This window comes from Rhinatrema bivittatum, chromosome 3 (assembly GCF_901001135.1).
Source record: "Rhinatrema bivittatum chromosome 3, aRhiBiv1.1, whole genome shotgun sequence".
NCBI lineage: Eukaryota > Metazoa > Chordata > Amphibia > Gymnophiona > Rhinatrematidae > Rhinatrema > Rhinatrema bivittatum.
The window spans coordinates 89,227,339-89,241,083 of record NC_042617.1 but is presented as its reverse complement, the minus strand read 5'-3'; the positions used below and the strand labels follow the sequence as shown (position 1 = coordinate 89,241,083).

At 41.3% G+C, this 13,745-nt stretch overlaps 1 protein-coding gene across 1 annotated transcript in view; it reads right to left on the bottom strand.

The window, feature by feature from the left end:
- EML6 (EMAP like 6) overlaps positions 1-13,745 on the bottom strand; it is an 815,949-nt gene that overhangs the window by 734,733 nt on the left and 67,471 nt on the right. Inside the window, exon 2 of the mRNA XM_029593447.1 lies at positions 10,587-10,746. Within this exon, the coding sequence (XP_029449307.1) occupies positions 10,587-10,746 (160 nt within the window). The remainder of the gene's footprint in view (positions 1-10,586; positions 10,747-13,745) is intronic.

Sequence of the window (13,745 nt, the reverse complement as noted above, 5' to 3'; positions counted from 1 at the left end):
AGCCGCCTTCGACACAGTAAACCACAAGATACTGTTAGAACATCTTTCACAAATTGGACTAACAAGCACCACATTACAATGGTTCTCTTCCTATCTTTCTGATCGAACCTACCAAGTAATAATCAACAACAACCCCTCAAAAATGATCAACCTCAACACTGGTGTCCCCCAGGGATCAGCGTTATCCGCTACCCTTTTCAACATATACCTTCTCCCCATCTGCCAACTACTCCAAAAAAACAAAAAAACACACTTCCTATATGCTGATGACATACAGCTTCTGATCCCCATAAGAAAATCAATTGAAGACACCTACAATAATCAATTTTGACAAAACCGAAATTATTCTGATGGATAAAAAACAAAATCCAGTTCCTCCACCCCTGATAATTCCAGACAAACATATGACAACTATAATTCCTACCACCCACACCAGGAACCTTGGAATTATCATTGACAAAGATCTGTCATTTAAGAACCACATATCAAATAAAACCAAGGAAGGATACCACAGACTCCTAACCCTAAGACATTTAAAACCATTTCTCAACACTGATGATTTCAGAACCGTCCTTCAACTTCTTATTTTCTCCACCTTCGACTATTGTAACTCCCTACTAATGGGAATACCCTTCTCTTCCCTCAAACCACTCCAAATACTTCAGAACTCCACTGCTAGAGTTCTAACTGGAACAAAAAAAAATGACCATATTACGCCCATTTTGTCTTCTCTTCATTGGCTCCCTATTACCGCACGAATCGCATACAAATCCATGACTATCATCCACAAAATTCTTAACAATGATCATCAAGGGCTAAACACCCTTAACATAACTCTTCAAAACTACTCAAGAAATCTACGATCCAATATCTCAAACTACTTATTAATCCCCACCATCAAAGATGCTCATCTAACATCAACAAGAGAGAGAGCCTTCTCCATCGCATCTCCCAATCTTTGGAACACTCTACCTGAAGACCTAAGAACTCAACACAACATAAAAACCTTCAAAAAAGACCTAAAAACTGTACTGTTTCGCAAATTCTTCACAGACCCCAATCATCTGCTCATACCAACTCTCAAATGAACTAATTATTATAATCTACAATCTAATATTTTTACCTCCTCTTCCAACCTTATATTACTTCCTAGAACTGTTATATTATGTTTATTACTGTATTGTTCACCATGTTATAAGAATATCTCAAACTTCCATGTAAATTTGTTCACTATGTAAACCGTTATGATGGCTTTTCCGAATAACGGTGTATAAAACTCTTCAAATAAATACATAAATAAAATAGGGGAAATACCCCAGGTAATTGTGAATGAAGGTTCACAATATTGTTGCCCAATAGAAGCTACTTCCAATTGAACTGGAAGTCCAAAGGAGCAGGAGAAAACTGCTGAGTCAAAAAGAAAAAAAAATTATATAGATAGTATTTTTTTTTACTTTAAGTAGGAAAATGTTGCAAGTTGACTCAAATGCTGTATATATGATGTATATGAGCTCTGAGAAAAATGAAATTAAATTCAGTTACTGAAACAGGTAATATAATCAAACTAACATCAATTTGTTTTACTTTCCATAAAAATGGTCTCAAGGTCTAGTATCATTGTGTCTATGGGAGAAAAGCTTTGTGAGCTGGCATTAACTAAAGGATCAAAACTACAATAATTAAAAAAAAAATCAATCAAGTTTTAAATTTCATTAAAAATAATGAGTTTCCAATTTTTGTTGTTTTCATCTGAATTTCCTCTTATTTTTCATGATTTCTTTGTCCAATTTTTTCCTTTTTCCCCTTTTCTCTCTAGTTTTACCTCATCTTCTGGCAACAGCCTCTTTTCCCTTCTAAAATGCCTCTGTCCTTCTTGTCCAAGTCTATTCCCCAATCTAACATCTCTTCTCTCTTTCCCTCCAGTATGTCAGCATATTTTTTCATCTCATCCTTCAATCTTCAGTTTCCTATTCCTCTCATCTCACCCTTTCTTCTACTCTTGCCACCTTCTGTCAGTGTCGACCCCCATACACCAGGATCTCATTCCTTCATCTTCACACCTTCCCACACTTCCAGTTTCTTATCTATCATCAACTCTGTTCCAATGACACAAGCGCCATAGGTACCTCTTTGCTCCTGCTAGCACCATGCAATAGAAAAAAAAACTGTGGTGGCAGCCAGGGCTGTCGAAGGTGGTTGGGGGGAGGGAATGGGAGTCCTCCTCCTTCTCTCCCCCCCCCCCCCTATCATTACAGCAGGTAAGCTCTGGTAGACTGACCCCCCACCTTCACCCAAACCTTATGCCCTGAGCAACCATCCATCTCACCCACTACTTTGATAGTCCTGGTGGAAACCCTTGGTTCCAGAAGAAAACATTACAAAAATAGCAGAAAGACAAACAGAGACAGAGACAGCAGCAGCATGTGGAATAGACAGCCAGGACCACAGAAGAGAGAGGCACTGAATGTTCAGACTGAAGCAAAGAAAGGCAGTGGCAATCTGAGGTACCAGCAGCCTGAGCCACAAGTGAGAGATGCATTAACAGCCTACATCACATCAGACAGAAGCAGTGGCAGGGAGCGGCACTAGTAGCCCAGGTCATAAGGAAGAAAGACTTCAGTGACCTGCGCTCTAGCAGAGAGAAGACGTGGTGAACTGTGGCCCAGACTGCAGGGGACAGAGGCACAGCAGCTCAATCCAGCATGAGCACTGGCAGCCAAGGCCACAATGAAAAGAGGCAGTGACAACTAAATGAACAGACAGACAGGATCATAAAAAAGGAGAGGGGCAGTCTGCCAAGCTGCTACGGCAAATTCTTGGAGCAAATTCTGCCATGCCACAGCCATGAAATCATGGCAAACTAGAGGCCCTGAATATAGGTTATGCTTGGATAGTTTATTATTCAAGTATTGGATTTACAAACAGAAGATGAGTAATGAATTGCATCAAGGCTGTCTGATACCCATTGCCTATTTATCCTAGGAAAATAGTGTCTGCTCAATTTGGCATCTAATCCAAAGCTATATTGTATTAAAATAGACAATATAACGGTTCTTGGAGTGTTTTGTTACCCATACTCCCCAAGAACAGGACTATTTGCTCAGATTTTAGAGGTATTGTTGTGCTGAAAAAAAGATCTTAGGTTTAACTAAACATTAAGGAAGAATACATTACAGTGGTTTAAATGTTTTTACTGGGAAAAAAAAATACAAAGTTTTTCTGGCCTGCTAGATTGTAAATAAGAATGGTCACCAAAGCAGTCTGTATCCATATGTGTTGAGGTATGCAATATTTATTTATTTATTTATTTATGGTTTTTATATACCGGAGTTCCTGTATACAATACATATCACTCCGGTTCACAGTTAACAGTAATAACTACTGCCGGGTGGCAGTTTACATGGAACAAATCTTAGAACAAATCAGAACACTTGATCTAAGTAATAAGAAAACAAACTAACTAGTCTCAACTTTAAACATATAAATAAGGCAATTTATAATCTTGGACAGATAAGGCAGAGAAAAACAATAGCAACAGAAATGTTCAGTCAAACTAAAGCATTTACTGTTTTAAGAAGCTTATATTTCCAAGTGGTGTCAATGATGGCCTACATTGTGGCCTACTTCAGAATAAACCTATTAAAATAGCTTCACTTAATTCTTGCTCATTTTGCACTATTTGAACAGCAAATATTCAGCAGCCATATACAAAACTCAAACAGGATGTAGAACACTAACTCCTTATTCTGACTTAGAGGTAAAACTACCAGTTGAGCCATATTATATATAACCACCATAAGAATGACAAATCTTTTCAGAGTTGGACTGGGAGGGAGACAAAACATCCATGTCTCCTCGGGGCTGGACAGGAAAGGAAGCATTCCCAAAGCCATTAACTTTGTATACCAAGAGGCTTTATTCACTTATAAAAATGTTATATTTCTCGGTACGATGAACAGGTACATAAAGCTCATTTTAAGCTATCATTATTTGTTTACAATATTTACATGTAAAATGATTTTAACTTCTGAGGCATCCTCTAACCTGAGCAAAAAATGGCTGTGTCTACAAGTTTGTTATAAATTTAAGAATCAAGTCAAAAAAACGTTCTGGAATACACAAGAAGCAGATAATTCAGAATATTCATTTTTATACTGACTTTGTACTGAATTCAGCCTTTCCTAAAGCAGAAATGTAAAATGTACAAATATCTTGTGCAATTGTCCTTTAATACCAGATAAATATTAGTTCTTTTTAATGAAGTTACTACTTGCACCCTTATAACAATATAAAATCAGTTTGAAAATGTCTTCAAAATGCAGTGCTTGCTTAACTGAAAACAGTCATAAAACCAATAAGTTAAGTTCTATAAAAAGTAAACATATTTTATAAAAGTACATTCTAATATCCATCTTGTTTGTTAAATTTTTGAACTTCTAAGTTTGTTAGGTACGTTTTAGGGGTGCATGGACCTGTCTACTACAGGACACTTCAAGTTCCCCTCCCGTTTACTTCTGAAGCAGGCTCTGGCTGGAGGTCTGGAGAATGTGGGCAGGCAAGGAGGCTTGCTTCCGGGTGTGGTACTGGCAGAGCTGCAGGACGGTCTGGGAAAGAGGCTTGCTTCTGGGTCTGATAAGCCCGGCAGCTCTGGCAGTTTCTTAGCTTTTCACCACTTCACACTCCATGCCACCATCCAACCCCAGGCAGGGCGTTTCCCCTCTCCGGTTTCCTGGCCACACCTAGTCTTTACCCTCCTCCATAGCAGGGGTGCTAGGGCTGCTTCGGGTCTGCTCCCTTTCTCCTTATGTGCCTCCATCTTATACTTTCCAGATGATAAATATGCATAAGCTCATGCATAATCATGTAGTGGATGGAGTGTCTTTGCCACATTGCAGGTCTTTTCCCCTCTCCCCTTTTCTTCAGGGGGGGTCCTGCCACTAAGGCTGTCAGCCACGTCAGCTTTTCTCCATTTCAGGATGTTCCCCCTTCATCCAAGGGTGGGCGCCCCTTTAACTTCTGAACTTCCCTGGGCCAGTTTGTGACTTCTGCTTATGAGCCAAAATTGCTGCATTGTCCCTCTGCCATAGTTTTATTTACACAGTAACTTTACACACAAGCAGATCTTGATAAGAACCAGAGTTGAAGGATACTTATCTGGGCAAAGTTTCTTTTCTTTAGATGTGACTGTGTTTTTTGCCTGTCAGCATACTTGTCAGTATCCCTCTTGGCTATTATGAGTCATATTGGGTGCTTTCAGTGGTTAAACATCAGATATCTCCCTAAGGTTTCATGAGTAATTCTGTAAATTTGTTTGCTATCTCTGTTTCTAGATAGATATAGATATTCTCTCCTTGTGATGTGGTTGCAGTATTCCATTACAGACCATTTCACTGCCATACAAATTCATTAAGAAGGAAAATATTACCATAAAATAAAAATTGTCTTCTCTTCTTTTCTTCTCCCTGCTTGGGAAACTTGCCAATTTCCTCTCAAAGCCCTCCTGGGAGCTTTCTTTGGAGCTTTCTGCTTCCTTTCTCCAGCTTCTGTACTAGGCACGTCTAGAATCAAAAAATTCATTTTGGTTTTGTTCATTCATTTCGTAGATTGCAGTCATTTGGGTTTTTTCAATCAAAGAAATTTGTTTAAAATGTTCTATTTTATCTGGCATAGGAGACCACCGTGGGTAGCCAAGATGATGTTGTATAGTAGCAGATGGGACGGAGGAGTAGGACTCCCATCCTTAATACACTATTATGTGGCCGCTCAATTCCGATCGGTAATTGAATGCTATAATCCTACCTCGACCAAACAGTGGGTAGAGATAGAACAGACTTTGATGGGGGACATCCCATTGCATACCCTGTTTTGGTCGGAGAGACTCTCCAATCAGGCTCTTAAAGACTTTCCTCCTCCTTTACAATGTACCTATCGTTTATTGAGATGTTGGAAATCAAAATTGGTGTGGAGCAAAACAATATTCGACGCTTTCATCTATCCGTCATTTGAGACACTTTGTTGCTGGGAGATTAAATCCAGTATTTCTCAGATGGGAGAAATTGGGGCTTACTTGTTTGGGGCAGATATGGCATAATGGAGTGATAGCATTTGATCAATTACAACGGATATACTGCCTTCCAATGTCTGACTTTTTAGCCTATGCCCAGCTGAAACACTTTATTAGTACCAAAGCAGTGGAGGCAGATCTACAGCAGGGCCATTCCCTTTTTGAAGGGTACTGCATTTTGGCAGGTAAGTTCAAAAGCATATATCAAAAATATATCAATTACTGATAGGTCAAGATTGTATTCACGGAACCCATATTGCAGCTTGGGAGTGGGGGTCAAGTGGGACAGGGGCCAATGGGGAGGAATGTTTTCATAGTCTGGGATGGGTTTCAATGTCGGCTGTCTTGATGGAAAATAGATACAAACTTTTATATCGCTGGCATTATTCTCCAGCCCGTATAGCTAGTTGGTCTCGGGGCTGCCCACCTATGTGCTGGCGACACTGCTCCCAAATAGGCTCTCTTTTTCATATGTGGTGGAGCCGTCCTTACATCCAGAGTTTCTGGAAGGCTTGTCCGGGGTAGATGGAGAAAATCCTGGGTGTCCCCGTCCCTTTGACAGCAGAGTTTTGGCTACTAGGAATATCTTATGAGGGGTACACGGGTGAGCAGCAAATACTATTTCAGTATGTGCGACTGCAGCATGAGTGTTGGTGGCGGCTCAATGGAAGTCTAACAAAACGCCATCCCATACACAGCTGTTAATAAAATTACGGCACTTACAGAGGCTGGAAAAATTGACAGCAATCAGAAGGGATGCCTTTTCTAAATTTAGCAGAGTATGGTCCCCGAATACCCTCTATCTCCAAGAATAAAGAGGAATTGGAACACTAGGAGGGTCCACGTAAAAGACAAATAAGGATGTTTTGTTCCTGCAGTCAGTATTTCATCAGTAGCATGTATTACTATACTGCCTCTTATAATTTGTCATTCTGCATGTGATAGTTCTACTCGTTGACAATGTATTGTTAATGTGGTTCTATAACAAAAATGTGTTTATTTGTTCATTCGTTTACCATTATATTCAACGGGGGAAGTAAGGTAGCCTATTTTGGGCTCCCAAATTGGGATTTTCAATCATTTCTAATGAAACTGGCGAGTAGATATCATCAGAAGGGTGAAGCCATGCAAATACATCAAGACTATGTCAACATGACACAAAAAATAGCATGAAGAGCCCAAAGAAGCTGCAATGAGGCAAAATTCTACCAGCAGTGGAAGGAGTTCAAGCACCTTCAGAGGGGTATTGTAAAGCAGCAGCAAGAGTGGCCAGAACACACAAAGGCTCCAAAAGTATGGCAAAGAGCACCAACAACAGAGGCTGTGAACCTCCATAAGGCTGTACAAATGGGACCAAGCGGGTACCAAGTGGGGCAATGAACATCTCAAGGCACCATGAAGAAGGAACAAAATACTAAAAAAAGGCAGGACCCCCCCCCCCAAGCAAGGCAGTCAGAGAATCAAAGCAACTGAAAGAATGGCACGAAGACCCCAAAGCATCATGTGAGTTGCAAGCAGCCATCCAGAGTGGCAAGACCATTCCAAGCTCCACAGGGCACCAGTCAAATTTGTAGAAAGCCCTGGCAGAGAAAAGTTAGAGGAAATGCCTGAAGGAGGACTGATACCAGTTCCAAATCCACATCATTAAGTGAAGGAACTGACTATTTAGGCTTAGAGTTTGGTCTTCACTAGAGGCTAAAATGCTACTGACTAGAAGCATCAAATGCTCTTTAGACACTAGCTGTTTAATATCCTGTGATTCAGGGAATCCAGGACACAATTCTTCTTCTGAATCAGTTTTGTTAATTAATGCCTCAATTATCTCAGAAGCAGTAATCCCAGAGGAATGTGATCCCAGTTCTGGTTGCTACACCTCTGCAGTCCTTGCCTTTGGTGTGTAATAATCCATTGAAGAGTAAATACTGGATGAGGGAAAAAAGTTTGATGAAAATGTCCAAAGAGGGCATGAAACTTAAAATAAAACTAGGTGGGTAAGGCTTGTGTAAAGTATCAGATGGCCAGGGCAAGGACCAAGAGTCTGTAGTAATGGTGGACCCTTGGGCCAAGGCAGGATTGGCTCTACCTGTAGGTAGGTAGGTTCCTACCATTGGCAAGCAGACCCAGGTTGAAGCAGAGATTTGTCAGGATTCTTCCACCTATACCAGCCCTTATTCCCCTTGGGTTGAGCCTTTGGGTGCTGGCAGGACTTAAGTGGGGTCTCTCCTGATGGCAGGAGAGGTCTGTGTTAAGCTGGGTTGTGGACACATGGCAATCAGATACATCTAGGTGCTAGGCAATGGTCAGAGGCAAGCAGCGATCAAGCATAACAGAGGTCCAACGCAGAGATCAAACCAGTATCCATCTGAGAGGACACAAGAGGGACAGATAGAAGGGTAGACAGGCAAGGATGAGAAAAGGCGAACAGCACTGGATGAATACAAACAGACACTGGAACTGAAGATAGGCTGGAATAGAACTAAAGACAAGCAGGACTAGAACGGGGACAAGCCGGACAAGGGCTGGAATGAAGATGAGATTGCAGGGAAGCAACATGAACTATGAAGTGTAGCTGGATCTGTTGCTGAGGCAATGAGGGAGAGCAGCAAGGGCCTTTTATAGGGCCTAGTGTGTATGTCATCGGGAGGCACCGCTGGACTTTTCCTGCCATGGACCCTTTAAATGTGGTAAGGTCGGGCGCGCACACATCTGAGGAGCACAGCTCCCCCTCATCTACCTGCCGCAAGAAGTACTGACAGCATTTGGCCAAATCAGAGTGCAATTTCTTGCCACAAGAAGGCCCAGAGGCATGAGGCTGCATTGGGAGCCAACGAGGATGGCCCAGAGAGGAGGGTCAGTGTGCTGGTCCGCGGGGGTAGCCCACGGATCGCCTAGCGTAACAGAGTGTTTAAGTACCATAGAGGAAAAGGATTTGAAAAGAAGCTCGAAGATAGAATGAGTAGAGTAAGAAGCACCCTAAGGTACCAAGACTGGCTTGGAGCGGCTGCAGAAGCAGTGGCACTGGTGATTAAAAACAGAAACAGTAGGAGCAGAGCAATGCAGCAAGAAGAGTAGCTGAAAAACCATCAAATATCTTCAGCTACTACTCTTCAATTTCTATAATTCAGGGAATCCCAGACAAGAGTCTTCCTCAAAATCAATTATTGAAAATACTGCCTTCATTGACCGAGATGCAGTAATTATAGAGAAGTGTGCTACTGGTTTTGGCTGTTGCACGTCTGTTGCCCCTGTCCATGCTCCTGCCCTGATAATGCCAGCCTTGGATGGTTCTACTGCCTTTTTTCCCCTGCTCAAAAACAAGAAGGAGAGAAACAGATGGCAGTGCACATGCTCTTCAAATTTCAATTTCTTCTGGCTTGAGCTGGCTTCCACTGCTGGCATTCTGCAGTTTAAAAAGTTTCTTTTCAGTTTAGGGTTAGGACTTCCTTTTTTCTCACTGCTACTACTAGGCTGAGCTGGCTCTGAAGCAAATCCTTTTTCCTTTCTTTGCAGTGGCATAATGCAATTTCAAGGGCCTACAGGGTTTTTTATATCACACTTTAGTATGTGCAAAAGTGTCTGTCACACACAAACACACACTTACATATACAGTTTGTGTGTGTGTGTACTGACTGACTCTTTTTGCACACACACAAAAAAAAACTGTTAGAAAAAGAACTAAGAAGACTGGCAGCCTAGTAAGGCTCTTCACTTCAGTCTGTCTAGTAACCTCACTGCATTACACTATTATTTCAAATAGTGATACAAAAAATCACTGGCACTACTTCAACTTCTACTCCACTCCTACCCAGCCCCCACTAAACACTTAAAGCAGTGCCTCTGCCTTTCCTCCTATCACGTGAATGAGAGAGTGAGGACCAGACCACTAAACGGGGGACTGCAGCAGAGAAGATCAGAAAAAGCCCTTTACCAGTGCCAAAGCCTAATTTTTTAAAAGCTTTTTTTAAGCTCAGAGAGCTTCTAGAAAAGAGATGTTTCTCTGCAAACTGCCAGAGAGCAAATGGAGAATTTCTTGCACATGCTCAGACCTTTCAGCGGGAGGATGTCAGCAACCCTTGATCCAGATGACAGCTATTTGCCTTCCATCTACGCTCCTTGTCTTGGCTCCCAAGAGGCCAGGATGTCACATGGGTAAGAGCTGGTTGCTACAGTTACCAGTTGTTTGTTGACTGGGCACAGCCATAGATTTGAATGGAAATATAAATGAATGAGATGAAAAATTTTGTTTAAATTCATGGGCACCCTCCATTAATTTTGGGAGTCCACAAATGAAACAAAAATGGAGTCACTTGTTGCATTTTGCCATTTGTTTCAAACAAATGCACATTCCTACTCTCTACTTATGGAGCAGGACTTAATTACAAGCAGCCCCACCCCAAAGATAATTAATCAGACTTCAGATTCCCTGTTCTGCTTCTGCCATATTTCTAAGTGAAAATGTCCACAAAAAAGATATATAATAGAGTAACTTAGAAAGAAGAAATGAAAATAGAAACATACGCACCTGCCCATCTGAATCAAAAGCCAAACAGGCAACTCCATGTGTATGCACGTCTTTGAGAATAGAAACAGTCTGTACATTATAGGAATCCCAGATACAAATGTAGGGGTCCTTTCCAACCTGTCCAGTTGCAACCAAGATTTTGTCTGGATGCAAAGCAAGGCTGAAAGAAAAAATAGTTTAGAGTCATACATAAGGACTTATGTACTAAAACTCATTCTAAAAATGTTTTAGTATACACATCAGTAACAATTTAATGTGTATGCTAAAATGCAACTTTACATAGGCTGCACTAAATATTTTTGTACACCTGCTAAAATCAAGACTCTTTAGCAGCAGGTGTGTAAAAAAGCATGCAAGCTAACACAATAAGTATAGTGCGCACTGAATACATAGTAAAATCCCAATTCAAACAAACCTAAAGTGAAAGAGCTGGTAAAGCATGGGATATTTCATCCCCCACTTTTGACATAAGTTTAAGTCTTCCGGTTTGCTCTGATCACCCACCCAACAGTCCCATAATCCTTGACCTCTTCCCCTACAAGAACAACAATGGAGTTCAGCAGACTCAACATAACATCCCCCAAAGTTTACATAGGAAAAGCCACCAGGGCTTGGTGGCCTCAACATAACACCCCTCCCTGGCCCCACAACACACACACACACAAAAGATCCTTTGCTCAGCAGCAACATAATGACTTCCCCACACCCACCCAAAGAATAAAGACAAGAGCTTGGTGGCTCCAACGTAAAATTTCTCCCAACTCAAGGATCAAGGGGCCTTGTGCCCCATAATCTCTTCCTTCCCTCCTCCTGTCTGGAGATCAAGGGGCATCCATACCCCAACAATCACCACCGGGCTCCCACCAAACTGAAAATAAAGGGGCCATCATGCCCTTTCACTCCCAAGCCTCCCCCAGGAAGTTCCCCCTCCCCCCAGGTTCTACTCCTCCACAGAGGCTTAAAACGATGATCGAGGCAAAAGAGTGAAGGCCATTCTGCTGCCCAACTCCCAACAATTCTGCTGACCTCCTGTACTACTTTGATCCTTGCAAATTACGTTGAAATCTTCTGCTCAGTGTGCAGAAGCCATGAAAGCAAATAGAATGCTAAGGATTATTAGCAAAGGAATGGAGAATAAAACAGAGAATATATAATGTTTCTGCATCGCTCCAGGTGCGACCACTCTTGAGATTGTGTTGGTTCAGGTCACCACAACCTCAAGAAAGATATAACAGAATTAGAAAAGGTTACAGAGAGGGAGACCAAGATTATAAAGGAGATGAACAATTCCCCTATGAAAAGGCTAAAGAGATTAGGACTCTTCAGCTTGGAGAAGAGACGGCTGAGGGGAGATATGATAGAGGTCTATAAAATAATGAGTGGAATGGAACAAGTAAATGTTAATCAGTTGTTTACTCTTTCAAAAAGTACAAAGACCAGGGGACACACAATGAAGTTACTGGGTAATACATTTAAAATTAATAAGAGAAAAGACATTTTTACTCAACGCATAATTAAGCTCAGGAATTCATTGCTAGAGGATGTGGTGAAAGATATTAATATAGCTGCATTTAAAAAAGGTTTAGGACAAGTTCCTGGAGGAAAAATTCAATTAACAATTATTAAGGTTAGAGTTGCAGAAATCCACTGCTTATTCTTGGGATAAGCAGCCTACCTCTCACACTGAAAGTCAACTCTTAAGGCTGTGGGGTGAGTTGACTGAGAAGCTAGAGAAGCTTCCCTTTCTGAGCCCTTTCAGCTCTGAATCAATGCACTCAGTACCAAATCAGAATCTCAGCACGAGAGCCCAATATCATTCCAAGAAGGGAAGGCACTAGTAGACAGGTTGTTTAATACTCTTAAGTTGGTGGACCTAGTTGATGCATGTAGCTCTGCACTCTATCTTTAGTAATTGCCTCTACTATTCTCCCACAAAGTTCTTCCTCAAAGATGCAATAGGACTAAGCATGTAGCTGATCTTATTCGTAGTCTCTCGAAGGGTGTCAAAAGCCTGAAGTTGGACCTCCAGAGACCACTGCAGTGACTGACCTGAACAAGAGGCAGAGCTAGCCTCTTTGGAATTTGAAGCACATCTTCTAGAATTGCTCAGTTCTTGGAGCTGCATGAAGGGGATTATTGCTGATGTGCCTGCACTTTCGTTCTTTCTTGTATCTTCTTGGCTCCATGCTGAAGCACTCAGCACCTTATGCTCAGCACAAGCTGAGAATGCAAGGTTTTTCTTGTCTCTAGGGTCTCTCTTTTGATTCTGGTGCCCAAAGAGTTGATGCTTCCTTCTGAACCTCTATGCCACCATCTAGATAGTATGGCTCCATGATTCTGCTGCTTTATTTTTGCCTTCAATGCCATGTCATTGGATCCAATCTTCTTCAGTTCTTCAAGATAGGATTGTAGTCTGACTTTGTGAATCTTGATTGCCCTGGGTGACATCCTTAAGCAGATATTACAAAGGACTGAATCATAATCTTTACCCTGATACATGATGCTTAAAAATTATGAAACAAAATCAAAGGATGAAATTTTAACTAAGACAGATGACCCGAGTAAGAAAAATACATCATGGAAGTGTGGTTGGGATTGCAGCTTAAAGTGGGCTCACTGAAAGGATGACAAAAAACACATAAGAAAATGTCAACTTCTGGAACACTCAACAAAAAAACTATCAGGGTCATTTAAAAATCTGCTGAATTACACTGAACTAAGAAAACAGCCAAATGCAGAAAACAAGCTGCAAAGAGGCTAGGAACAGCAGGGCAACTGCTGCTATCAAGTTAAAATGTCCATATCACTGTATGACAAACAATAACTTAGTCATACTGTGGGGTTGCAGGATCATGAGAACTGCCACATATACCAAGTGTTTCTAAACATTTCCTAAATAACCCTGGAAAACTATGATCACCACCAAGCAATGATGACAAGTGATTGGTGATTCCACTTGTCTTCGGAGAATATCTGTAATCTGATAAATATATATTAACATAGTAATGACGGCAGAAAAAGACCAAAATGGTCCATCTAGTCTGCCTAGCAAGCTTCCCAAGGTAGTAACTGCCGCTCCGTGCAGGTTACCCCCTTATTTCTCTTAAGGGTAGTAAGGGTAGTATATATAATGACAGTTTATTTAGAAGAAACTTAAAA